Source organism: Urocitellus parryii, chromosome 3 (assembly GCF_045843805.1).
Source record: "Urocitellus parryii isolate mUroPar1 chromosome 3, mUroPar1.hap1, whole genome shotgun sequence".
Classification (NCBI taxonomy): domain Eukaryota; kingdom Metazoa; phylum Chordata; class Mammalia; order Rodentia; family Sciuridae; genus Urocitellus; species Urocitellus parryii.
In genome coordinates, this window is record NC_135533.1 from 200,477,959 (window position 1) to 200,505,922 (window position 27,964).

Genomic DNA, 27,964 nt, shown 5'->3' on the forward strand with positions numbered 1-27,964 from the left:
GGCGCGCGGGGCGGCACGGCAGCATGGCGTCTGTGGTGCTGAGCGAGGCGGAGAAGGTGTACATCGTGCACGGCGTCCAGGTAGCGGAGGCTGTCCTGCGGATTGCGGCTGGCCCTCGAGTCGCCGGGGAGGAGACTGGGGTGACCTTGTGGTTAAACAGCTCTGCGGTCCGCGTTTGCAGCCCAAAGCTGGCAGCGTGGGAGTTTTTAGGAGATGGGGGTGAGCGTCCGCATAAGGACCGATCACCCTTGGACCTTTCTGGGTTAATAAGATTCCGACTTCAGCAGGAATCCTTATGCAGTCCCTGGGGCAGTTCTCAGCGAGGAGCATCGTTTCCACGGCCATCCATTCAGCCTCCGCACGCTTTACTAGACCAAGCCTCAGGTTTCTCCCCTAGGAAACCGGGATCTGGGGGTGGGCATCTGGCCCGCTTTCCCTCACCTCGTGGATGGGAGGTGCAGAGAGCATGCACCTGAGGCGAAGGAGCTTAGGAAATATAAATCGCTTTAGGAATAAAGGGAGAAGAATTTTTAAAAAGCGACTTGGCAGTCGGTGGCATAATTGTTATAGTTTTCCATTTGACAGTGGAGAACTAAAATCCCCAGGCAGCTGTAACTGAAGATCTTCTGTGCTCAGTCTTCAACCCCTGGTTTTGACCACTCCAGAACAAGGGTTGAGGACTGTTGTACCTGGCAACGATATACCGGTACCACCCTCTGAGTCTATTCACACTTGTTAGCTCCCTGTGTCCTTCTCCCATCAGAATTCTAAAGCACACCTCTTTCCTTCGTGCCTTTCCTCTGCCGTGACCAAATGCAAAGTCAGTATTCCCATGATGTAGCAATCAGATTAAATTAACCCTCTGTCACTTAATGTGAGTAAAGGCCATGCCTCCTTTAAAATTGTGACCTGGTGTTCTGTGCCCTTTATAGACTAAGAAACGTCAATAATTAGTTACCAGATTGCATATTAAACCTGGATAATAAAATCGGAACTTACAATCTCATGAGCTTTTTAGTTAGAGGATTAGGAATAGTGGAATATATTGGAAATGAAGTAAAGAATGCTGAACACCTGGCTCGTGGTCAGCCCTGAAAAAATGTTAGCTCCCTTTCTTTTTTTTTTTTTTTTCCCATATATCTAATTAGCTTTTATTCACAATTCATGAATCAGGGCAGCCTCCATTCTGTTAGCTCCCTTTCAAGTTTTTTTTTTTTTTTTTTCATCAGTGATAAGGCTTTATCCTAAACCACTCATACTGAATTCCCGGTCTTCATAGTGACTCCATTAAGGATTTAGCCTTTGGCTATTGGGACTAAATTCTTTTGATTTGGGAGCTAGGAATTCTTAAATTATATCACGAAAAGAGGTAGGAAGTACCTTGGGGTCTCTGGAGCACAGGCTCTCCTGTATTCTATGGATCACATGGTTTATGTGGCTATCAGACTGTCTCTGGTGATACTTCTTTTCTCTGCGAAAGTGTATATCTTTTCTGTGACTACTTGCTGTCCAGCTTCCTTTCTATCTTGGTGAAATCTGTACACCTCCTCCACCTTAACTTTTGTGTGACCTCTCTAGCCTCCTATCACATCATGACCTGTCAGCCCCCGTTTAATTCCTCTCTTCTCTCAAATGTTTCCCAGATCAGCGGTCAGATTCTAGTGAGAGAATTGGTTTGGCCTTCTAGTATTTCATGATTAAAAGTTAGTCATCTTATGGATAGTATGCTTTTGGGTTGCCTACCTACTTCTGACCCTGGCTATTTTGGGTGGATGATGATTTGGTTATGTGGCTGTTACAGAACTGTAGGTACAATGGGCTTTTCCATGTTCAGCCTATTAAGTTCTGTGTCCATAACCTGGTCATTAAACTGGCCCCCATAGGGTCAGACCAGGCCATGGCAATTGATTAGCTTATGCATCCTTGGAAAGGAAAATTTGTAGCACCAAACAGGCTTTCCTCTTGGAGCTCCAGGAAAGCTGATTCATTGTATGTTCTTGGTTATTGAAGGGAAATGTAGCTCAGCCAATGGTTTCCATTTCTTTTCTGTAGATTTAGCTTTTATCATAATGTGTGCCTGGGGCACAGCACAGAAGAGAGGGAACAGGGCTTGAGCCTGATCTTCAGCTATGAGATTGAGAAGTCAGCATTTAATTGCTCAACCTGGCAATGGCAGAACTGGAATCATCCTTCAACACTCTTGCTTTTTAGCCCTGTGCTCTTTCTATTTACAAACCCGTGGCACAGAAAGTCTGTGTCTAGGCACTGTGGGGTGCAGCCTTGTGGAGCCACATCCTTTCAAAGAAATGCAGGACTACTCATGAGGCTTGGAAACTGGAATGAGTGTCTATTTTTGCTGTGTCTTGGACTTGGGCCTGCAAAACTGGACTAGAAGAGGTTTGAATCTCAGTTCTCCTGTAGAAAGCTCTGAGGTACTAGATAAGCAAAACAAGGTAGATGAGAGCTTAGCTGAGAGGACCACTCCCAGTCTGAAACTCTCCAAAGTATAGTGGATTAGGAACATTGGGAGGCTGAGGCAGGAGGATTACAAATTTGAGGGCAGTCTCAGAAACTTAGACCCTCAGCAACTTAAGACTTTTTCTCAAAATTAAAAAAGAGCTGGGGATGTAGCTCAGTGGTAAAGCGTCCTTGGGTTCAATCCCCAGCACACTCCTCCTCGAAATAAAAGTAATAAGACTAGGGACTGGGGTTATGGCTCAACAGCAGAGTGCTCGCCTAGTGTGTGTGAGGCCGTGGGTTCGATCCTAAGCACTACATAAAAATATATACATAAATAAAATAAAGGTATTGTGCCCCACTACAACTAAAAAATAAAAAAAAATTTAAAATAGTAGGACTGGATTACTTAAGCATGAGGCAAAACAGCTCTGAGGCTGAGTTCATGTCTTCTCTTACAAATAGGAGATAGACACTTAGTGCCTCGATTTTCTAATGTATAACCCCTCTCCAGGGATTTTAAGGACTTCCTGAGTGAATACATGCTCCCAGTAACAGGGGAAAGAAATGGTTACCCTGTGCAGGGGGCTCCCCTGAAATGATTTATAACCTTTGGATCCTCCTATAACTGTGTTATGTTGAGGTTATTCTTGCTTTATAGATGAAGAAACAGACTCAGAGGTCTTAAAGAACTTGCTCAAGGTCACCAAGCTGGTATGTTAGAGTCCAGACTTAAATATTCAAAGGAAGGTCCTTGTGATAATAGCTATGTGTGTTGCCAAGAACTAGCCCATCATAGGGAAACCTTGGATCTAGAAGGAGCTTCGGTCTCCTCTGCTTGGAGGACTGGTCTTCAGTCTATGGTGTCCATCAGCTTGATTTTTAAAATGGAACTTTCAATTCAGGACAACCTGTGTTTAAATGTTTATGTGTGGGTTAATTTCTTTGCTCTTGAGTGTTGCTGATAAATAAAAATCATGGTAGGGCTCTAGGCTCTGAGCCAGGCCAGGCAGGTTTGGATGATTTCCTGTCTTTTAAAAGGAAAATTGGATTTCAAAAAAGTTGCCCTGGGTACAGTCGTTCATGCGCTTAGTTAGGTTTTGTGTTTATTTTTCTTCTATTCTTTTAGATGTGCCTTATGCATTCTTGGAAGGGAAAATTTGTAGCTTTTCATTTATTTTTTATTTTTCCTCTGAGCCTTTTCCAGGAGGCAGAAAAATTAAGAGCTGGAAAGGCAAGATATAATGAGGCCTCATTTTCTTTTCCATCTGAGTATAAGTGAGTTTAGTTATAGGTAGACACAATACCTTTATTTTACTTTAATGTGGTGCTGAGGATAGAACCTCAGTGCTTCACGCATGCTAGGCAAGCACTCTACCTCTGAGCCACAACCACAGCCCCTGATTGGCATTTTAAAAGCAGTATTTAGGAGTCTGTGACCTTGTGGCCTACTTGCTTTCGGGAGCTAATATCATCATCAGGACCACCTAGTAGAGCCAGCTGCTTGGTCATGGAACAAGACTGTGCTGACTGCTTTTGTACAGTGGAGAGACCCTTAGGAGGCAGCAGGCTGTATGAAATAGAGGGGAAGTACTCTGGCTTGAAGTTCAAATGCTGCTTACTGGCTTTTTGCTCTCAGGCCTATTACTTGGCATCATTGAACTTCAAGTTTCCCCATTTGTGAAACGGAGTGAATAAATACTATCTAAAAAGGTTATCATAAAGATTAAATACATTAACTGTGTGGTGTTCCTAGCACATTATCTGATATAATGAATGCTCAGTAAATAGCTGGTATTGTAAATAATTGCAGCCATTTAAATTTATAGATCTGTACAGTTAAAGAATCACTTTTGAAACTGTCTAATTTGATCTTTACAAGTGAGGAAGCTAACCCAGAGTGGGAAGGGACTTGTCCTAAGTCAAATGGTTAGTTAATGGTGGGACAAGGCCTGGTCCCATCTGTTACTAATTCCCCTAGTGATTGTTCACTCTTGTGCCTTACCTGTAGCCCAGAAAAGAATCCTTGTAAATGATGTTTTGGGGGCTGGACATGCCTGGGACCTTGGACAAATGGGGATGGGGAGGAATGAGGTGTCAGAGATCGACTTGAAAAGCCTTTTAAAATGATTGGCATTTTAAAAGCAATATTTAGGAGTCTGTGGAAAGGAAAGGGGTGTGACGAGACAGTGACAGAGTTATAGAATCCTCTGGTGATGAGGGATCACTTTATGGCTCACTCTCCCATGCTTGACATTCTGTTGCTTTTTGAGTACATGTCCCCCGGACTTATAGACTGCTTCCTGCCAGGAAGTAGACTGGCAGTGATTCCCCCTGGTTTATGGAGTTTATTTTCTCTCATTAGAAGGAATTGAGAGGGTTCTAGAGCTGAAACAAATATGACAGATGGTTGTAGTTAGTACTGTGTGGTGGCAGCATGCAACAATGTTTTGTTTTCCTCTGTTTAATTTCTCAAAATAAAAAAAAATCATTCACATACACAGTCAGCCAGTTTAAAGATAAGTTTCTGACAGGTACATACTTCAGAGCAGTGGTTTTCATTTAGTTTATATTTTGGGGTGCATCAACTCCTTGGAGAACCTGATGAAGCTAATGATTATTTTTCTGAAGGAAAAAAAAAACTGCTTTCATAAAATATTTACAAAGAATGAAGAAGATCTCTGTGAGCTGATTTGGGGCAATATAGTATGTGTGCATATGTATTTATTGTCTGGTTAAGGTTTTTTAAAGCCAAGTGTAAAAGAATTTACACCCTACTATGCCACCCTTCATACAAGGAATATAAAGGAGACATAAAAAATATTCGTGTATCTGCTCGTCTGTGAAGAAGAAATACAAGAAAGATAAACCAGAAACCAAAGACATCTGTTATCATCCTGGGGTGGACAGGAAAGGGGTGGAAAGAAGAGGGACATGTAAAGAGCACAGGGCAGGTAAGGGGAGAGTGACATTTCTCCGAGCATAACTTTTCTGATTAGCTTTGACTCTTAGGACCATAGTGATATTCCACATACTCAAAAAAGGAAGTAATCAGGATGTGGGGAACCCAAACTGAAATACAGTTACAAATGAGCCTGTTAGTATATAAACAAATGAATGCCACCACCACACAGGAAGGGCATGGGGAAGAAAATAACTAACTTAAGTAACTAGAGGACACATTTTGACTGGGTACCAAGACTGAAGACAAAAAACTTTTAAGTGTAACTGTATTCTTTTGGTTAATTTGTTTCTCATGGTGAGGGTGGGTGCTTGTGTGTACACTCAGAATGGACAAATAGGTAAATGCATTATAGGTAGAAAGTGAGAGCCTGTGTTATCTCTGAGAAAGAAGTGACATAAGAAAAGGCTAGAATGAACCCTGAGGCTTTTAGATTGGAGTTGAGCTCTCAGCTTGACTCATGATATTTTAATAAGATGTGTACATACAGAATTAAATATAGATTGTGTATATGTGGGTTAGTATATATACATAATGTTTTTTAGCTTAGCTGAGAAGTTCTAGAAGCAGTGATGTTCCAGGAGCAATGAAGATTCTGGGCTTTAAGTACCGTTTTCCAGGAGGAGGAACTAGGGCTCCTTGGAGACGTGCTGATCACTAACTAGGGCAAGAGTATGGGAAAAACAAGAGGCTGGAACTCTTGTGTTTGTGTTCTCAGAATGTAGGAGGTGCTCCACAAAAGTTGGAAGCATGTTGAAAGAGCACAAGAATCAATCCAAAGGTGCTCCCAAAGGCCAAATCTGGAATGCTTTCAGCAACAAAATAAAGTATTCGTGTCTATTCATAAAATAGACATGAATGAATGGTACAAATATAAACAATTTAAGAAGTAAATACATGGGCAGAGGGACAGGAGTGTGTAGACCACCTTAAAAGCCATCTTCTTCAGCAGGGGTTGGCAGACTGATCCTGGAAAGGGCTAAGTAGGAAAGACTTGGGGGCTTTGCAGATTTCTGTCTCAGTCTCTCCCCTCTGCTACTGTAGTGAAAAGCATTCATAGTACCTAAATGAAGGGGCATGGCTATGATCTAGTAAAAACAGCTATGAAAACAAGTGACCTATAGGCCCTGCTTTGTTGACCCTGCTTTGGCAGATTAAATATCTTTAGCTGTTACAAAGTAGATGTTTGTATTTATTTTGTATTTGGGGGAAAGCAGGTGCAATGAGGACAGTTGTATCCTGTAGCTCTGACAGCTCATATTTCTTGGTGCAATTTCAGCCTTGCAGATTTGGAGAGAGATGGCTTATTTTGTCCCTTCTCCAGGTTTTGCATGTTTTCATGCACATATTCTGTATGGCAAGATGTAGTATGGACTTTGCAGTCAAACAGACTGCAAAGAAAATTTAGCTTTGTCCTTACTAGCTATAGGACCTTGGACAAGTAACTTAAGTTCTCCAAGTCTCCATTTCCTCACATGTAAAAGATCAACATTGTCATTAGTCATGAGGACAGAAGTTTGGATGATCCACCAAGAGAAAAAAAGATGTGTACTGTGTATTTGTCTAGGTAGAAAAAAGATTGAGTCTTTTTAGCAGACTGTTGTTGGTTTGGGATCACAACTTTGGGACTGCTGTTGTTGCACTTAGGAAGACCTCCGTGTGGATGGCCGCAGCTGTGAGGACTACCGATCTGTTGAAGTGGAAACTGATGTGGTGTCCAACACCAGTGGGTCTGCAAGGGTTAAACTGGTAAGTACTGTGGCTGCAGTTCATGCTCAAGTAGAAAAATGGGTAGGTGTCAGGGAGCCAGCTGTAGACTTCTGCTGGCTTTTGGAGTGCAAATCGTCCATGCGAAGGTCCACGACCCAAGCAAACTCTGACCTTGGGTCTATCCAGATCTGAAGGACCCCCTCACCCCAAAATACCACGTTCCAAGTCCCAGTACTGCTCCTAAGAGTGTCCCCCAGGGCTGTATGTCTGGAAGGGGAGGGAGGTGGTATCTGGCTGTCTTCCTTGAGTAAGGAGCCTTCTCAAATGTGTCTACAGGGCCACACAGACATCTTGGTGGGAGTGAAAGCAGAAATGGGGACGCCAAAGCTGGAAAAACCAAATGAAGGCTACCTGGAGTTCTTTGTTGATTGGTTAGTACTATGCAGCTGTTTTTGTTGTTGTTGTTTTTTAATATTTTTATTTTAGTTGTATACAATACGTTTATTTTGTTTATTTATTTTTTTATTTTTCGGCGGGCACAACATCTTTGTTTGTATATGATTGCTGAGGATCGAACCCGGGCCGCACGCATGACAGGCGAGCGCCCTACCACTTGAGCCACATTCCCAGCCCCTTTTTTGTTTATTTTTATGTGGTGTTGAGATTTGAACCCAGGGCCTCGCATGCTAGGCGAGCGCTCTACTGCTGAGCCAAAACCCCAGCCCAATGCAGCTGTTTTTAAAGAAAAATGATTTAAAAGGTGAGGATTCAGAAAATGAACCTCCAGTCTCCTGTTGAGCCCTCTCATATTTTGTATTTATTTAATCATTCAACTCTCCGGGAGGTATTTACTGACCTTCTCCTGTATGCCAAGTGCTAGGAGGTCTTGGCGAGAGTCCTGCCTTTGTCTTAATCGCCTGGCACTTGCTAGGCCTTATTTTCCCTGTCTGAAAAAGGAGGACATCAGCCAAGCAGTCCAGCATATGGTTGGTGTGAGGATCAAATTAAGCAATGTGACATGTATAACTAATTAGAACAAATTAAAAAATGTTTAAAATTTTTTAAAAAGTAAGCAATGTATATTAGGATGCTTTGAAAAGTGCCAAATACAGATAATAAGAACCATTATGTAGTTTTAAATGCCCTGTTTTTCTTCCTGCTCTAGCTCTGCAGAAAACTGTTCATGATTTGTTTGGCAGATGAGGCCTAGAGTCAGTCAAGCAGGCATCAAGGATGCTGGAAGGACCAGGGCTCTGCAGTGTCTGTGCTCAGCCCTGGGCCCAAATCTCACTTCCTTCTCTGGTCAGCTGCATGACCTCAGACTAGTTTCTCAGTCTCTCTGTGCCTGAATTTCTTTATCAAAAAATGAGAATAATAAACTGGTGATAAGGAGGAAATGAAGGTAGAACAAGTACCTACTATGGTGGGCTTCTAATAAATACATGTCTTTCACCTTTCCAGGGTTGGGGCTTTTATTGAGTCACTGGCCTGGTCTCTCCTTCTATCTGTAACCTTGTTTCTAGAAGCTCTGTGTTGACAGTAGGCCTTCTTGAAGTAGGCAAGGCTCTAGTGGCTCATGCTAGATGTAGTTGTATAATGTGGATTGGGTATTACCTAAGACCACCTCCATATTGAAAGATTTTCTAAAAGGACTCACAAGTCTTAGTATATAGTTGTACTCATTGATGAGATTTTTTGCAGCAATGAAAATGCAGCAACCCATTTGTGACATTTCTGCCCTGGGAAGCCCACTAGAGACTTGGCACCCAGGATTTTTGCTGGGGGCTGGTCACATAGGCACCTTCTGCTTAACACATACCAAGCTTCAGACTGCCAGAAGGAAAGAAAGTGTTCAGCATAAAACATTTGTACAATCTAGGCACAATGGACCACCCCTCTCAGTTTACTGTTGACTGGGAACACTGAGCCAGGTTCCCAGATGTCACCTAGGACCAACTTTGCAAGTAGGCTTTCCTAAAGGTGGCAGCCCCAGGCTGTGATGTCAGCTCTTTTTTGCACAGATGGGAATCCACATTTGCATAGCAAGTTAATCTTTTGATCTTTACATGCAAACACAGAAGTTGATCCTCACAATGCTTCAGTGAAAAAGATAAGAAGTGGAGTTTATAGAGGGGAGAAGTTGTCTTTCTCAGAGTTCTATAGTTAAAAATGCCAGCTTAGGTCTATCCAACTCTGAATTGCTGCTCTTGTTGCTTTATGTGGCCTGCTGAGGTCCGTTTTAGAGGGGCATTGTGCTTGGAGGTCCAAGAACTATCCTTGTTCATTGTTTTTTTTTTTTTTTGGAGGGGGGGGTACTGGGGATTGAACTCAGGGGCACTTGGCCACTGAGCCACATCCCCAGACCCTATTTAGAGACAGGGTCTCACTGAGTTGCATAGTGCCTCACTTTTGCTGAGATTGGCTTTGAACTCACGATCCTCCTGCCTCAGCCTCCCGAGCTGCTGGGATTCCATACGTGCGCCACCATGCCCGGCCTGTGTTCATTTTTTGGCTAGTTTTCTTCCCAGCCCGTTCCTGTCCCCTGACCTAGTTCTCCACACAGTCTCCTCCTGGTCCTACTCAGCTGCTTTCACTGGGTTGAGGTGTTCAGTGGATCTGGCCCTTTCTTGGAGTTAGTGTAGATGGTAATGACCTGGTTCCAGCCCTGTTTATCCCTTTCTTTGCTCTGGCAGGGAGCAAAATACCTCTTTGGTCTTGATCTGCGTAATTCAAAGCAGTGAACAATCACTGAGGAGCAGACAGTTTGTGAGAGGAACTATAATTTGCTCTTCTTTTTTTCCCTGTCATTATCCTCATCTCATTCATCCTAAGCAGATAGTGACAGTCTGCTCAGTCACACCAAAGGGAGGGCGCCACCCTCAGATGCTTGGTATTGGGTTTATATTTTATTGTGGCTCTGTGTCTGAAATGACTTCAGGACAGCCTGCTACCCTTGTCCCTTTCTTATCTCAACTGTACAGGGAGGGTGACACTCATGTGAAAAAAGCCTTTGAACTGCCTCTTTTCAAGATCTAGGCTCTTGAAGTAGACTCAGTTTTCCTGCCCGCTGTTCTGTTTTCCTCCTTTGCAAATGTCAAAAGGACCTCAACAGGCCAAGGAGCTCCAGGTGCCCAGTAGTTTTGAATACTTCCTGAGATGAATAGTCTCAAGGTGGCACACTAGCGTCTTTAAGTGGCTCAGCTAATGTGAGCACCTCAGGGAATAGAGTCACCATGAGAGATTCACAAAACGCCACCCACATCAGAACCTCACTCTAGTCTTCAAGGGCCAACTGTAAATTGCATAAACAGGCAAAGCCTTTCGTTCATACCCGGTGAAAGGAATAGCTTCTGAGCACCTGTCACTGAGCCCAGCAGAGGGGGTGCTGCACACCTGCAACGCACCCTGGGGCTCCCTGATGAGCTTCAGGCACTTGTGTATCAATAGGCTGAAGCATAGTTGCTCCCCAGAGGGAGAAAAGTAATTGGTGTTAGGGTGGTGTCCCTGCTGCCACTCTGAGCCTAGTTTGATTTAATTCCTTATCAACAACTTCTAGCTTTAATTATTTAAATTCCCAGGGGTAGAGAGGTCTCAAAGATAATTGCTTTTCTGCTAACTCAGTTCCCTTCAGTTTTGTACTTGGGATGATAATGCTCAAGCCCAAGGAGACACCACTCCTCACCCTCATCATTTATCCCCCTTCTAGGGATGATGAGAAAGCTGGGTATGCCTCACAGCCCTTGGAGGTTGCGCCTGACTTCCCTGCCTCTGAGCCCTGTCCCAGAGATGTCTGGCAGCATCTTCACTAAACTGGAAGCAAAACAGACCATCTAACCCTGTCAGTGTCTTTGGTTTATTTTTGGCAGCCTGAGCGTAGGTCATTTTAAATAAGACTTTGAAACTTTAGGAAAAATTTCTTACCTTCCCAGAGGAAGGTAAGAATTAAGAAGCTGATATGTCATCCTGAGCTTCCACTAGGTGGCAGGCCATCTAGTCACATTTATTTATTTTCATGTGGGGCTGAGGATCGAACCCAGTGCCTTATACCTGCGAGGCAAGCGTGCTCTACCACTGAAACACAATCCCAGCCCTCTTTGCTACTTTTTAATGGGATCACTTGTATTTTTCACTAATATAGAACCAGAATCTTTGAAACCTGCATTGATGGGTGGCACCACTATATGTCTTCCATTCCTTGTCGGCTTGGTGCTGCTTGAAGGGAATTAAGGGGCTCAGCCCTTGGCTGAAGGGCTGGAGGTGGGAGCAAGGCAGAGAGGCATCCTGAAGAAGCCATTTGAGGCTGGTTGTACTCAAGAGTCTCCAGAGTTGATGAGATAACTTGCAGAAACTTCAAATAGGAGCTGACAATGAAAGGTTCCCCTACAAATGGGGAAGCTTTTGTAGGCTTAGAAATGAGCACATATACAAAATGGATAACCAGCTGGGGTAGGTGACTGCTAAAGAAGTAAGGTCCAAATTAGCCCTGTTCTAGGTACCCACTGAATCCTTTTTCTAATGTGGCCTGGCCTGACCTTTTTGGAAGAGTCTGTAGATTTCAGGCTAGATTGATTGCATGGGAGATAACATTGGACCTATTGTTTAGTATCATTCCATGTAGATATGGCCTTGATCTCAACCTACCTCAGTTAAACCAGAGATGTGCCAAGCAGGGGGTGCAGGGTGGATGGAGGTAATGAGTCAGGAAGAGTAGAGAATTGAGAGGAGCAAAGTGCCCAGGATCTTTTGTTAGTGCATCCAGCTCAGTAAACTGTTTCCCAACAGCTCTGCAAGAGGGACTGGGTCATGCTTTATGGAGGACCTGAATTGGTTTGGTAACTATAAATGCTGAAAGCATTTGGTTTTATGCCAAAACCCCCAGATGCATAAGAGCAGGGGGCTAGAATTACAGCTTGTATTCTCTTTCTCCATTCCTCCTTTCTCTCCCTCTCTTTCTCGTTTGTATTTAACAGAGAAGCTTTTTATTTAGAGTTCTCTTGGTCAGCATTCTTTGATTGTACTTGGGGTCTGGTAAAAAGTCCCGAGTCCCAAGACCAGAACACCATTCATTATCTTAAAGTAAAATATAAGCCCAAGGAAAAGCTAATCTGACTGATATCAGACTACAGATCAAGCATGCAGAGCTACAAATACAGGGAGAGTACAGGGTAACCTAGCAGTTAAGGCCCAAACTGGCTGGATTAGAATCTTAGCTAAACAGATACTGGTCACATGCCCTTGTACCAATCGCATAACCTTTCTGATTCAGTTTCCTTATGTCTTGATGTCAGGGACAGAGGATGTAGTTCAGTGGTAAAGCACTTGCCTAGCATATATGAGGCCCTGGCTTCCATCCCCAGCACCACAAACATAAAATAAAATGGGGTTAGTACCTCCTGGAGTTGCTGTGAGAATTTAATGGGTCAGTACACTGGAAGTGCTAAGGGGTGTGTAGCACATAGTAAGCATTTAAAGACATTGTTAAGTTTCCCTCCTTATAAAATGAAAAGAGTTGGCCCCTCCAGGGTCTCACACTATTATCCTGTAGATCACAGCCTATCTGTGAGATATTTTTTTATTCACCTAATAGAGTAATTTTTAAAAGGTGAACTAAAATACCTTTAGAAAGCCTGGAAAGTGTCAGTTTGTCAGAAAAGGTCTTTATGTATTGAATGCCCCAGTGATGAGGTAGAACCCTCATTTCTGTACTCCAGTATCTAACACCCCGCCCCGTCCCTAGCTAATTCTTTGGCAAAATATGTAATTTCTGGCTTAATTTATCAAAAGTACTGTGCTCCATCCCCTACCCTGAGCACTTGCCTTCCATTTTTCCCAGCCTTCTCTCCAGTCACTCCATGGCAGGGCACCTTGCAGACAGGAACATGCCATAGTCTGATGAGGCTCTAAACCTTCTTCTTGTTAGTGGGACTGAAAGAATAGATGTATGAGATTTTCTTTTCAAATTAGCTTAGTCTCAAAAAAGCAGTGGGACATGGTTTTGAAGGTAGATTGATTTAGACATTGGGCCTGGAAACTGAACGGTGCCCTGGTGCTGTAGGAAAGGTCCTGCTTTAGCCCCCAGTGCTTAGTCACATGTAGAAGGATGTACCCACTGCATTCGGCAGAAGATAAACATTTTGAGGATGAGCATCTCCAACTGCGTTTGTCTTCACAGAGATGTATATAGATGTATTTTTAAGCACAACAAAGGATGCAATATTGATTGCTCAGTGTTTAAATTAGAAACAGGTTGTGTTTTGCTACCTGTGCAAAATAAAAACTCGGTCCCTGGTGACTTGATTATTTCTCTGTAACTGAACTGCTTTTCCCAGCTTGATGCTTGAGTCCAGCAGAGACAGCAGGAGGGTCAGCAGCGTTGCTATGGCAGTGATGAAGTTTCTCTTGGAGATTTTAAATTGGGGTTCTGCTGGCTGAAGGTGGTAAGGGAAGACAAGATAATTAGAGAAGCAAAGTTATGCAGTGACACAATCTGATTCATTCCCTTTTTTTGGTGGTGGTGGGGGTACCAGGGATTGAACTCAGGGGCACTCAACCACTGAGCCACATCGCAGCCCTTTTTTGTATTTTATTTAGAGACAGGGTCTCACTGAGTTGCTTAGAGCCTCACTTTTGCTGAGTCTGGCTTTGAACTTGCGATCCTCCTGCCTCAGCCTCCCAAGCTGCTGGGATCACAGGCATGTGCACTCTGCCCAGCCTGATTCATTCTTACTCTTATATTATTGATTGAGGTTTCTTTGGGTAGTACACAGATGCTATGGGCACAGCCAGGGGCTGTCATGCATGTTTTGCTTTCCCTATAACCCCCTTACCCTGCCTCTGTGGCTTCCCAGCTCCTGCTCATCTTTGAGTTTGAGGCCTTCTATAGCTCTCAGTGTTAATTGACAGCTGCCCCCCACCTCACTGTTTGCTCTCTATCATCAAACCCCCCTACTTCACTGGGACTGCTGCAGACTACAGGTCATCCACCTTCCTCTATCTCCAGGTCATGAGTGGCAGGGGCAGGGCTGGTGCCTTCCAGATGGATGAAGGGTTGGGAAGTTTCAATGTGATTTTGAAAAGTCCTTGCTGAAATGGCTGGTTTCTTACCTTTCCTGGCCTCTATTGTTAAAGTAGAATGATTAAAGTTTACTTATTTCACAAACCTATTAAGGGTTTGTTTGTGTCAAGTCAAAACTCACAAAATTTTCCTGTTAAACACTTTTGGATCGTGTTTAGGGTGGTAAATATTGAATGTTGTAGTTCTTTGTTGAGATAGTAGGGTGTACGTGTCAAGAGGCCAAAAAGGAAACATTTTTTCTCTTGAACAATATCAAATAAAGTAAAAAGGAAGGAGGTGACCTGGTATTTAATCTGCCTTCAGTCTTTCTCTTACTGTCAGTTTCCTTCTTTTCTGTATAGTGATAATGTAAAGTGTATGACATAACTCTGACATGCTATCATACATACCTTCTGTATCATTCTAGAAAGGTTACTGTACTTACACCGTGGTTTGGTATGGAAAACTAGGGATGGTGGTGACTGGAAGACTGTACAGATTCTCGAAACCTCCCAGCTCCCTAGGCCAGCCAGTGAATATTTATTGTCCTCTGAAGCTAAGAAAGTTAATTGTTACCACCCAAGTTTTACATACCATCACTGTCTTGTTTCTCCTTGCTGAAGATGGCTTCTGCTAGAGGTCACTGGGAAGGCCCGTCATACACACTGACAAATCTAGGGCTCTGTGCTGGGCTAGTGCATTGCATGTGTCTGGAGGCTGGGAAAGTGGCAGATGCTACCTTTTTTCTAGTTCAACAGTCTTTTTTTTTTTTTTTTTTTTTTTTTTTTTTTTGAGGTGCCTGGAATCAAACAGGACCTTATGCATGCTAGGCAAGTGCTCTAATACTGAGCTAGAATATCAACCCTCAGTGATTTTCCTATAGCAGCTGGCTCCATTCCGTTCCATAGAAAACTGGAATAGAGAGCCTGACCCCTGTGTTTTTTGCAAAGATTCATTCAGCTTTTCTCTTTCCTTTCTTTTAGTTCAGCCAATGCCACTCCTGAATTTGAAGGTCGGGGAGGTGATGACCTTGGTACAGAGATTGCTAACACCCTCTACCGGATATTTAACAATAAGAGCAGTGTGGACCTGAAGTCCCTCTGCATCAGTCCGCGGGAGCACTGCTGGATCCTCTATGTGGATGTACTGGTGAGTGTCACGTTGCTATGCCAGCCGCGCTTTACCTCTGCTGGAGCCCTGTTGGCCTACTTTCCTCTCCCTGCTTTTCCCTACTTCAGGTGGATGCTTTCATCCTCCAGGTGAGATCACTTGGGGAAAAAAATGGCCTCCTGTGATAATTCTCTTAAGATAAACGCAACATATGTACAAGTAGCATATATATAATCCCGTTCTAGAATAAAATTGTAGTCATATCATACTAGCTCCTAAAGTTGTCTGTAGAAGTTACTAGAAAAGAAAAAAAAAAGATGCTGTCTGGATAGTGCTACACAGAATAAAGGGCAGAATTTTGACTAGTTGGAGCATTCTGTGTGGAATGATGATAAGTTTTTTTATGTAAATTTATTTTATTTATATATGATAGCAGAATGCATTACAATTCTTATTACATATAGAGAGAGCAATTTTTCATATCTCTGGTTGTATACAAAGTATATTCACACCAATTCGTGTCTTCATACATGTACTTTGGATAGTAATGATCATCACATTCCATCATCATTAATTACCCCATGTCCCCTCCCTTCCCCTCAACCCCTCTGCCCTATCTAGAGTTTGTCTATTCCTCCCATGCTCCCACTTCCTACCCTACTATGAATCAGCCTCCTTATATCAGAGAACATTCAGTATTTTTTGTGGGGGGATTGGCTAACTTCACTTAGTATTATCTTCTCTAACTTCATCCATTTACCTGCAAATGCCAGGATTTTATTCTCTTTATTTCTTGATAAAATTCCATTGTGTGGGCTGGGGATGTGGCTCAAGCGGTAGCGCGCTCGCCTGGCATGCGTATCGCCCGGGTTCGATCCTTAGCACCACATACCAACAAAGATGTTGTGTCCGCCGAGAACTAAAAAATAAATATTAAAAAGTTCTCTCTCTCTCTCTCTCTTTAAAAAAAAAAAAAAAGAATCTGTCTACTGGGGCTGGGGTTGTGGCTCAGTGGTAGAGTGCTCGCCTAGCATGCATGAGGCACTGGGTTTGATCCTCAGCACCACATAAATGTAAAATAAAGATATTGTGTCCACTAAAAAGTAAATTAAAAAAATTCCATTGTGTATATATGCCACATTTTTTTTATCCATTCCTCTATTGAAGGCCATCTAGGTTGGTTCCACAGTTTAGCTATTGAACTGTTGTCATCCTCAGTGAAGTTCTTAATTAGAAAAGGATTTTTAAAACATTATTAATGAGGTAGATCAGTTTTTGTCATTCACATCTTTTGTGTCTATGGAGGATTCCTCTCCTGTGAAAACAAGTGCAAGTCTTCAGTAGTTGATCTAGGTAGTCCCCAGACTGGGCCTATCTTTAGCTATTAGCTGGCCACCCTTCCGTGTTTTCTTCCTTTTGCTGCAGGCACATCTCTTTATAATCAGATTATCCATCAATGTCCAGTGTAGTATTTGTCCCCAGATGACTTATTCTAAAAAATAAAGTTTTAACTTCATGGAAACTTTGCCTTCTTTGGTCTCCATAGTTCCTTAATGGCATCAGTTTTTACCCCAAGTGAGTTAAGTATTAGGACTTCATTGCACTAACAGTGTATGGCTGACATTTGTTGGGGAGTTGGGTCACCAAGTTGTTTTGAAGTGGTTCCTGGGAGTGGCTATGAGAACCAGTGTGTGGCCATAGCCTTGGGCATGGGAAGGAAAGAGCCGTGGAATCATCGCAGCTGGTGGTAGGGGTGAAGGAGGTGCTGGGCCTAGGTATCTGAGAGAATAGGAGAGAAGTCCAGGGGGAGTGGATTGTGCATGGAGAGGCACATTTCCCTCTTGATAGGCTGTGTTTCCTAGCAGTGTGCTTTAGAAGATGCCTCATGAGAGAAGCCCTTCATCCCCAGAATGTTACAGGGTACATTGTGCTGTTCCCCTAAAAGAACATTTTAGGCTTTGTGCATCTGATAGGCTATGTTTGTGACCAGATGTATCTTCTCTGGCTGTGCTCTATGTCATCTCAGGAATTCTTCCCTGGAGAGGGTGGGCTCCTGTGACCTGCTGTGGGACCCCAGTCCTGGAGTGTCTCTAACCTAGATGCCTCTGTCTCCTGTGTCCTCTCTGCATATTCTAGGCCTATGCAGGTAGCCCAGTCTGGCTGCTTTGGGCCTCTCTACACCACCCACTCTCCCAGGTGCTTCTTGATTCTACAGTTATCTTTAGTAAAGAGATTCTTGATAGGCTGTCCTGCCCTAGCAGAGAGAGGAGGGTCTGGTCTGTGAGCACCATTTGCAGAAAGCAGGAATTGGGACACAGTGTAATAAAACAGCAATCATCACATGGAGACTAGATTAAGAATACAAATTGCGCCCCCCGCCCAGCTGTATTTTTAATAGGATCCCCAGGAGATTTGATTGCACAGCCGGGGTTAGGAGCCTCAGCTATCAGCGATGAAGATGGGGAGGAACATGCAGCATGCTTCCTCTGAAAGTCTGTGAGAGACAACTGCAAAATGAAAGAGTCAATCAGTTTTTACTCAGAAAACTTAGCTACTGCTTACTGTGTGCCAGGTGTGCTCCTGAGAGCTTTGAAGATACTTACTTGTTTAGCCTTTGTAACAGCTCTTCAAGGTAGCTGGGATTTTTGTCCTCCACAGGTGGCACAGAGAGCTTGTGTACCAGCAGGATTGTGTGGTAACTGGTGAAGACAGGAATCAAATTCAGGCTGTGTGGCCTGGAGCCCCTCTGCTGAGTCGTATTCTGTGTCTGAATACCCACCAGAGTGGGAGGGAGCCTGGGTATGAGATGAGTGAGTCACAGTTACAAAGCCAGGTGGGAACAGAGGCTGGGACCTTATTAGTAGGTAGGATTTTACAAGGCTCTAGGAAAGAGGGTATGTGGACTTGAGGTTCAGTGGAGAGCATAAGGGCGGAAGGTGGAGATTTACACAGGGTGTGAAGTGTGACGATATATTCTAAGTGTCCGTCATTGGCTCTGACAGGGCCGAGCTTGGGGGCCCAGGCACAGGACTTGTTGTCTTCTGCAAGTGACTATTGACCTTCTTCATCGATGCCCTTCTCCTGGGCTCTGGGGATAGAGGGATGAACAAAAGCAGAATCCCAGCCTTCGTGAGTTCACAGTTCAGATGAAGAGGAGCTAGATAGAAATATGTGATTTTCTTTCTAGATGTGGCTTCACTTTTTTTTACTTGGGCAGCCCAGTTGGCTTTATTGTAGAATCTCAGGCCAGAGCTTCTCTGAAATGAGGACAACCCTTGATAAAGGGCTCCGACTTCCCCTGCAAGATGAGCACACACAGGTGCTGTCAGCTCTTGCTCAAGGGCAGAAGCTTGTGTGAAACCTTAGTTAATGTAAAATGTGGTGATACTTGTCTGAGCTTCAGGTGTACCTTGACAGTCACACGAGAGATAATCCCACATGCATGACTGGTAGCTGCAGCATCAAGTAGTCCCCAGTCCCTTCTTGTGGGAAGCTAGGCATGTGCTGTCAAAGACTGGAATGACATTTGCATGCAGTTTGGAGCTATCTGGGCAAAAGAAGGGCAATCAGTGTGTCTGTCAATGCTGCTCAATTGCTGGTGTGCCTGAGAGGAGCACCATAGCAGCCAGGGCCAGCTGTCACTTGCACGTGCCCTGGAAGCACAGCCAGCGTGAGGCAGCACTGTGGATAGGTGAGTGTGCTGTGTCAGTGAGACCGCATGACTAGCCTGGGGAACAGCCCATGTTCTTACAATATATGCTCAGCATTGCTTAGGAATCTGTGTCTGTTAAGTGGGATAATGCAGTAATAAATGATGCTTGCTTTTTTTCTCTCTCTCAATCTCTGTCTATCTTAGCTGTTGGAGTGTGGTGGAAATTTGTTTGATGCCATTTCCATTGCTGTGAAGGCTGCTCTCTTCAATACAAGGTAAGTCTTCCTGGAAACAGCTCTGGGCCTGCCTGGCTATCTTCTGGCTAAAGCTCATCTGCTCTGGATGCTGTCACATGTAGGAATGACCAGCTGGGCTGAATCCTATTGGGTTTTTGTTTGAGGAACTGGAAGGAGCACCAACACTGTTTCCATTTGGAAACTTGGATAGACCACCTCTTTCTGGCTTCTCCAACTCAGACTATAGTGATTGACACTAGGGGTTGAAGTGTTTTTCTAGCACCCAGCTCCAAAAACATTGCCAGCACCTCTGAAGGCCCCAGCCCTGTACTCCTATGCAGTACTGACAATACCACTGTAATGAAGCAGATTAGTTTTGTACTTGATATGAATGAAACTGCACTGTTTTTCATGTTTGCCTTACTCTCTGAAGATTGTGTTTTTGAGACATCTGTATTGTTTCCTGTTGTCATCCATGCTTTTTGCCATATGGCATTCCACTGTGTGAATATGGCAGTTTATCCATTCTGTTGATGAGCATCTGAGTAATTTCTAGTTTTTATCTAGATAGTACCGAATGTGAACATTTTTGTAACATGTTTTTTGGTGCGTGTATTTACCCATTGCTGCTTTGGAGGAGTGAAAGTTTGAGCTATGTGACATAGCTATGCCTCGTTTTAGTGGATACTGCAGAACAATTTCCCAAAAGTGAGTTTACCAGTTGATGCTCCCACCAGCTCTATTTGAGTTCTGGGTTGGTCCATGTCTCTGCCAACCCTTTGGATTTTTTTTTAAACTATTAATTTTCATGGTATGTCTTGATAATCACATGTATTTTTTATTTTCACCTCTCTGATGCATATTTAAATTGAGCACCCTTTCATATGTTTATTGGCTACTTGGCTAGCCTCTTAGGAAGTCCTCGTTCATGTCTTGCTTGTTTTTCATGGAAGGTTTTTATTTCATCATCAAATCTAAAACTTAGTTTTGCTGGATATAAGATTTTTGGTTGGCATCCATTTCTTTCAGAGCTTGGTATATGTTGTTCCATGATCTTCTGGCTTTGAGGGTCTGGGTTGAAAAATCTACTGAGATATGAATTCGTCTCCCTCTGTACGTGATCTGATTCCTCTCCCTTGCGGCTTTTAAGATTCTATCCTTATTCTGTATGCTAGGCATTTTCATTATAATGTGCCTTGGTGTAGATCTGTTGTAATTTTGTATATTTGGTGTCCTGTAAGCCTCTGGTATCTCATTGAAAAGATTGTGCATTCCTTTGGTTTGAAATTTTGTGCCCTCCTCTATCCTTTCATCTAACTCTTAAATTTGGCCTTTTTTTTTTTTAATATTTCCTAGGTCTTTTCTCTCTCTCTCTCTCTCTCTCTCTCTCTCTCTCTCTCTCTCTCTCTCTCTCTCTTTATCTTTATTTATTTTTATGTGGTCCTGAGGATCGAAAGAAAAAAATTCATTTATTGTGGGGTTGGGGTTGTGGCTCAGAGGTAGAGTGCTTGCCTAGCATGCATGAGCACTGAGTTTAATCCTTGGCCCCACATAAAAATAAATGTATTGTGTTCACTCACAACTTAAAAAATAAATGCTAAAAAAAAAAAAATCATTTATTGATGGACCCTGAGAGTGATGGGGAGTGGTGAACCAGGGCCTTACTCTCTGACAATAGCCCCAGCCTTTTTAAAAATTTTATTTTGAAGCAGGGTCTTACTAAGTTGCCAAAGCTGGCCTCAAACTTAAAATTCTCCTGCCTCAGATTATAGGCATGCGTCACCATGCCCAGTGTGAGTAGAAATTTTTAATTTTGCTTCTACTTCCAGGATACCAAGGGTTCGTGTTCTGGAGGATGAAGAGGGATCGAAGGACATTGAACTCTCTGATGACCCTTATGACTGCATCCGATTAAGTGTGGAGAATGTTCCCTGCATCGTCACTCTGTGCAAGGTGTGAGATTGTATCTTACAGTTTTTGTTCAAGGGACCTTGTGGAGGTCTGTCTCCAGTCCCAGCCTGTTGAGATTGTTTGTTATAGTTTCACCAACCATGCAGAAGTGGCTTCAACACAAATCCAATGATTTAATTATATTAGGGACCACGTCCACCAGGAGCTCTTCTTTTTATCCGGAGGATATGGTGGAGTGCTGGGAACACTCACAGAGGCTCATAATAACAATAGCTAGAGTTTGTTAAGCTCCTTCTGCATGCCATGCACTGCATTGCAGTGCTCTCTGGGCATATTTCCTTCAGCTCCTTAGCTCTGGTTGGGTCATGGTAGAGTGGCAAACAGTGTTCCCTCTGTGGGCTTGAATGTCCACATCTATGAGCTTGAGGGGTTGGAGCGGGTCCTCGGTGTGTCATTTGTCAGGTGGTTTTCACAGAGCCCAGAGGCCTGTGGAGCCTGACATCTGGTTGATGCTGGTGTGTAACTAGCACTGCCCTGGGCTATACAAAGGAGCTTTGGATGGCTGGGATTGTGGCTAATTTCATAACAATAAATAAGACTAAATGGGTCAGATTTAGTTCCACTAAAATCATTTCATGAACCTGGAGTTTGGTGAAACACTCAGACAGAAGGATATTGGGACTGACCAAAGCCACCTGCAGTTTGACTTATATTTGAGCTTTTCCTTTAGCATTGGCCCCCTTTATTTGCCATTTGCAGTGAGTGAAACTTCATGTGACCTCACATGAATTTCTTCCCTGTGCCCCTCTGTTGGAAAGCCTTGGTGGCCTCTGACTTAGATGGTCTCTGACTTCCCTATACCCCATATTTTCATCTTGAGTTTCTGTGACACCACTTACATAGCAGCCTATGATAGAAATGTTGAACATTCCTTCAGGCATTTTTCATCTAAACTAAGGTCTTGAGTGGGCAGTGCAGGGCCTCTGCCTGGTGTAGATATGGATCACCAAACCACTGAGGTGGGATCTCTGACATGCATTGCCATGCATGTTGTGTGGCCCCTGCTTTGCAGATTGGCTACCGGCACGTGGTAGATGCTACTCTTCAAGAAGAGGCCTGCTCTTTGGCCAGCCTCCTGGTATCAGTGACCAGCAAGGGAGTGGTGACATGCATGAGGAAAGTGGGAAAGGGCAGTCTGGACCCTGAGAGCATCTTCGAGATGATGGAGGTGAGGTGGTGGTGCTGGGCAGGGGCTGGGGCCTGGTTGAGGGTGCTGCTGCTTCCAACCCATTTGGTCACCCATGGGAATCCTCTCTGTTCATACCCTTGGCTTCAGATTCAGAGCTTGGAGAGCAGCTGGTGGGCTGGGTGTCTGCTGACGTAGCCCAGGCCAATAGAGGTTCTGGTCTGGAGATGAGGGATCTGCCAGTAAGGATACTTACTCAGTAAGTCCCTCTGCATCTCTGACCCCAAGTTGCTACATGTCTGTGAGAGTTTTGGACATTGGTCATGTCAAGAATCACTTGAAATTCCCAAATCATAAGATTGCATGATTTGATGAGGGAATTAATTCCTGGATGACTAATTCCTGTTCTTTAAGGAAATGTAAAAGTAGAACCAGTGGCCAAAGGGTGGCCATCTCCCAGATTCTTCACAGGTCTAGAAGTGTTTAATAGGGACTAGCAGGAACAGTAGGAAGTCCTGGGGATGGGAAGCCCCTTTAGGACAGGGTCCTGGGCCTGCTCACCTGTCTTTCCAGAAATCCATCCCCTGCCTGCCACACACATCCTCTTCAGCTTTCTGACTGAATTGCCAGGAGCAGTTAGTGGGATCTGATGATTTATTTTTTCTTAGCTATCCACTCTATCACCATATAGTCCCTCAAATCATGGCTTCCTTCATTCTTAATGATGACTCTTTTTGGGGGCTGGAGGTGGATCTTGGAGCATAAACCCAGAGGTATTTTATCCCTGAGCTATATCCACAGACCTTTTTTATTTTAAGATAGGGTCTCACTAAATTGCTTAGGCCATACTAAGTTGCTGAAGCTGGCCTTGAATTCGTGATCCTCCTGCCTCAGCCTCCCTAGCTCTTGCTGAACCTTGCAAGCCAGGTCTGCACAGTTGTGTACCACCATACCCAGCTAGTAGTAATGACTTTTCACTAAAGATTCCAAGCATTGGATGTCTGTGTTTCTCCTTTTGTCATTTTATTTAAAAGAACAAAATGGGCTGGAGGTGTAGCTCAGTGGTAGAGTGTGTGCTTAGCATGAATGAGGCCTTGGGTTTGATCTCCAACACGAAAACCAAACAAGCAGAAAGCCTAACAAAAGAACACCAAGGGCAGTGTATTTGGTGTGGAGGACCCAAGCATGGGTTTGGAAGACGTGTTACCAGACTGAGTCCTGGCTCTAGGCCACAGTTCCCTCGCATGCAGAATGGGCATGACTATATCTGCCACTGAGGTTGCCCTGAGGGCTGTTTGAGGGTGTGGAGGAGAAGCATGCGTCAGAGTGCCTGATATGTTGCCTTCTCAGTACTTGTGAGCTCTTATTCTCTGTGCTCCGCTAAGCCTAGGTTCAGGTTTTTCCAGAATCACTTTTCAATGCTTTAGAAGTTCTACCAAAGGCCTCTCAACAAACATGTTTTGTAAGTCTCCCCACCCACGAATTTTATGGGAATTCCAGTTTCTAAATAACAAAAAGCAAATAATAAAAATTTATTGTGTGCTCAATAAGTGCCAGACGCTAATTTCAGTGCTTTAAGTATCATTTAATCTTCAGCAGCCCTGTGAGGTTACGATTGTTGTCACCCTCACTGTGACAGATGAGTAATCTGAGGCACACAGAGGTTGAGCTACCTACAGCCACACAGCTCATAGGTGCTGGAGCTGGGATCCCCACCCACCCTGGGCCTCCAGAGCTCTGCAAACTCTGTGCTACTGAACCTTGCAAGCCAGGTCTGCTCTGGCTGCCATGGTGAGCTGAGCTTTGTCCTCCTCGGGGACTTAGGGATGAGGCCTGTAATACAACCGTAGCCCTGTGGCCCTGCCTCACTGTTTGTCTCCGACAGGGGCACAGCAGCCCTGAGCAGCCCTGCAGCACCTCTGCTGGTGAATATCCATGCTCTGTGGTCTCTTTCTTGCCTGTTCTGAAGCACTGAAGCCCTCTCAAGTTCTGGTGTCCTTTGCTTATATGATTAATCAGTTCCCCAGTTTGATGGACCTTGACATCTTTTTCTAACATTATGATATAATCTTTTCAAAGGCATTTCGAACCTGAACCCTAATGTTACATTTGTAACCTTGATCTCTTCCCAAACTTTTAGACTCAGATCATCTTCTCACAAGCATTTTTCAGTTATCCCTGGAGGCTCATCCCCCACTATAGCAGGGGCCAGGGGAGCAGGCACACAGGTTGCTTCCTTGGCCTGTGTCTGGGAGAACTGGGGAGGAGTCCAGGGCTGACATTATTGAGAATGTGACCATTGGCAGAGTTGAATTCACTCTGCTATGGGAATGTGAGGCAGAGACATATAATTGGTTTATTGTAATCTTTCTTTTTGGGGGGTGGGTGGGTACCAGGGATTGAACCCAGGGGTACTTAACTACTGAGCCACATTCCTATTTTAATTTTTAAAATTTTTTTAAAATTTTGAGACAGGGGCTTGCTAATTTACTTAGGGCCTCACTAAGTTGCTGAGGCTGGCTTTGAACTTGTAATCCTCCTGCCTCAGCCTCCTGAGCCACTGGGATTACAGGTATGTACCACCATACTCAGTGGCTCATTGTATTTTTTTAAGTATATATTTTATTTGTTCTAATTAATTATACATGACGGTAGAATTCATTTTGATACATCATACATAAATGGAGTATAACTTCTCATTTGTCTGGTTGTACATGATGTACATCACTACATGAAACAGGTCATGTAATCATATATACATTCATTGTATTCTTTTTTTATATAAATATTTTTTAGTTGTTGATGGACTTTTATTTTCACTTATTTGTTCCTGGTGCTAAGAATTGAACCCAGTGCCTCACACATGCTAAGCAAGCGCGCTACCGCTGAGCTACAACCCCAACCCAAGCCACAACCCCAACCCTGCATTCATTGTATTCTTTTTTTTTTTTTTTTTAAAGAGAGAGAGAGAGAATTTTTTAATGTTTATTTTTTAGTTCTCGGCGGACACAACATCTTTGTTTGTATGTGGTGCTGAGGATTGAACCCTGGTCACACGTATGCCAGGCGAGCGCGCTACCACTTGAGCCACATCCCCAGCCCCTCACTGTATTCTTAAAATGATTCACAATCCTGGAGACAGAATGTTAGTTCTTCAACGAAAGATATTTATGTTTAGGGGGCTCCCTTGTGTCTGCTGTATAAGACCTAATTATTCAATCTGGGGGTTGTCTGACCTTGATGTGTCTCAGTTCAATATTCCAATATGTTTAACATCTCTGCGAGACAGTAACATGAAGACCCCATCCAGGTACTGACTTGGTCACATCTGAGCAGTTCTGCCTAGAGGCTTGGTAGGAAGTGAATTAGAACCTGCTTATTAAAATGTCCTTGGCACCATCTGTTCCTTCTCCAGCAGAATGAATTCTCTGTGGTTTCCCTGTGCCTTGTCACTACAGGGCAGTCATGTAACCATGCCCAGATTTGGTTGACAATGTTGCTGCCTGTGCCATCAGGAATGCTAAGCATGACCTAATGGCCAGGGCAGCCTTTCCTCCTGAGCAAGTGTCCTTTTCTTTCTTTCTTTCTTTTTTTTTTTTTGGGGGGGGGGAGGGGTATGGAGGTTTTTCCAGAATGTGACCATTATGTTGCTGGGGTTTGTGGTTTGTTTTGTTTTGATTTTAAAATCCTCCAAAGGTTGGGAGTGTGGCTTAGTGATAAAGCACTTCGTTAGCATGTGTGAGGCCCTAGGTTCATCCTTAGCAGATGGAATTGATTTTAGCACTGGGAAGGTGGCTGGCTGCAGGGGAAGCGCTTTCTGTGCCTGTGTGCCTCACGAGTGACTGCTCTCTTCCATCCCCTCCCTGTCCTGCAGACCAGCAAGCGAGTGGGCAAGGTGTTGCACACCTCCTTGCAGAGCATCCTACACAAGGAAGAAAGCCTGGGGCCCAAGAGACAGAAAGTTGGATTCCTGGGATGATCGGCCCATCATCCCTTCTGCGTGGATTGTTTTTGTTTTATTTTTCCTTGTAAACTGAAGTTTGTATATATTTTTCTTAACTGTTACGAGTTTAAGGCAACATTTGTACTGGTAAAATTAAAGTCTATTTTCAGGTATGGTTGGTTATGGCCAGAGTTCTGGAGCTGCAATCCACCAGTTCAGAGCTGGGCTGCCAAGGGAGAGGGCCTTGGGGAGACTTGCCGCAGGGGTTCAGAACAACAATAAGCACTGGAATAAAGACCTGGCAGGAAGTGGCTTAAAGGAAATGCTTATGATATGTATCCATGCATTTATTATTTTTACCACAGAGCTTTCAAAATAAGAGTCACCAAGGACAGTTCATTTACCTTGTTTTTGGTGCTCCTCGGGAATGTGGTAGTGAAGAGGAGGCCCTTGGCCATAGTTCCAAGCCCAGAGCTGGTGAGCTTCCTAAGTCACTTCCCAGATCCAGGCCAGACTCCATAGGGTCAGGGGTGGAGAGGCTACTTTGGTTCTGAGCCAACCTTTCTTATCACTCTTGTTTTGAAATTGCTTTGTGTTATGTAATCACTCCCTGGTGTTTCATAAGATTTAGTTGTTTTATCAGCATTAAGAAGGCTGCTTGAGAGATGTTGTCATTTGATTACTCAGCTGGTCTTCATACTCTGGGGAAGAAGGAAGGCATTCTTGATGGCCTGGAGGCTCTTCCTTTAAGCCTGTTCTCCACTCCCAGTGTAGTAAGTTGGAATTGAGTCTCTTTGTGAATAGAGCAGTCTTTGTTTTTTTTCCAGGGGAACCAAACTCCTAAATCCATCTTAAAGAACCCTGGGGAAGTTGCTGATCCACACAGGGGCGTATTTCAGCCATGGCATTCGCTGTCTGCATTTCAGTTAGACAAATGGGGTAAGGTGTTAGGAATTTATCACCAATGGAAAGAACACAGCGTGAGCTAAAGCCTTTGAGGTCTGCTTCCAGAGCTCCTGGCATGAGCACCTCGTCTCAACCAGCAAGGTCCACCCAGTGGACAGAAGCAGCTGGATTTGGGTTTCATGGGGAAACTGCTGCCCTGTTGAGAACACAGCTGAGTTTTCATGTTTTGTTTTTCCAGTGAATATCTCTATAGGTACCAAGACACTCTGCTCCCAAAAGGGCAGAAATCGGCCTCCTCTTCCTCCCTGCCCCAAGGAAACTTGGGCACTGGTGGTCCATAGTTGAAGCTCAAATTTGAATGAACTTCAGAGGCCTTGGTTTTGAGGGTTGATACCAATGGGTCATTTTGAGGTGCAGAAATGAGAATGAGTACTTGTTATTGTGAAACTCTGCTCAGCTGCATTTTCCTTCAGACAGAAGAGGCTTTGCCAGGCCAGGGGAATGACCAGCAGCTCTCAGCTTCCCTGCAGGCTGGCCCCCAGCAGTCACAGTGTGGACAAAGGAGAGGAGCAGATGGTAGCATCCTCGATAACCATCCTGTGCCTTTTCTCAAAGCCACCCTGTGCCTTTTCTCAAGAGTGCATCTCGAATGAAATGTCAGAGGAGAAGGTATCTCTAGGAGAGGCATTTGCTGGAAAGTTTTGTTTATTGTAGCTGTTAGAGAATAAGAGATGAAAAAACTGAAGGCAGAGACTGTCAGAGACTTAGAAAAAAGTACCATCCTGGAGAGGCACAGCCATAGCTGTCTCTGATGGCCTTTACTAACCTTTCAGGGAG

General features: G+C 43.9%; 1 protein-coding gene across 1 annotated transcript; it reads left to right on the forward strand.

The window, feature by feature from the left end:
• On the forward strand, nt 1–27,014 carry Exosc7 (exosome component 7). The gene is made up of 8 exons (XM_026389999.2): nt 1–80; nt 7,067–7,168; nt 7,466–7,560; nt 15,167–15,332; nt 19,150–19,220; nt 21,011–21,134; nt 22,165–22,320; nt 26,153–27,014. Exons 1-8 carry the CDS (start codon nt 24–26, stop codon nt 26,255–26,257), a joined length of 876 nt encoding a protein of 291 aa, XP_026245784.1. The 5' UTR covers nt 1–23; the 3' UTR covers nt 26,258–27,014.
• The last annotated feature ends 950 nt before the right edge of the window (nt 27,015–27,964 follow it).

Excerpts from the sequence above, each read along its gene's own strand:
- Exosc7 (XM_026389999.2), top strand. The coding sequence starts at position 24 with ATGGCGTCTGTGGTGCTGAGCGAGGCGGAGAAGGTGTACATCGTGCAC. Across the intron at positions 15,333-19,149 it reads TCCTCTATGTGGATGTACTG|CTGTTGGAGTGTGGTGGAAA; the intron begins GTGAGTGTCACG and ends TGTCTATCTTAG. Across the intron at positions 19,221-21,010 it reads GCTGCTCTCTTCAATACAAG|GATACCAAGGGTTCGTGTTC; the intron begins GTAAGTCTTCCT and ends TTCTACTTCCAG.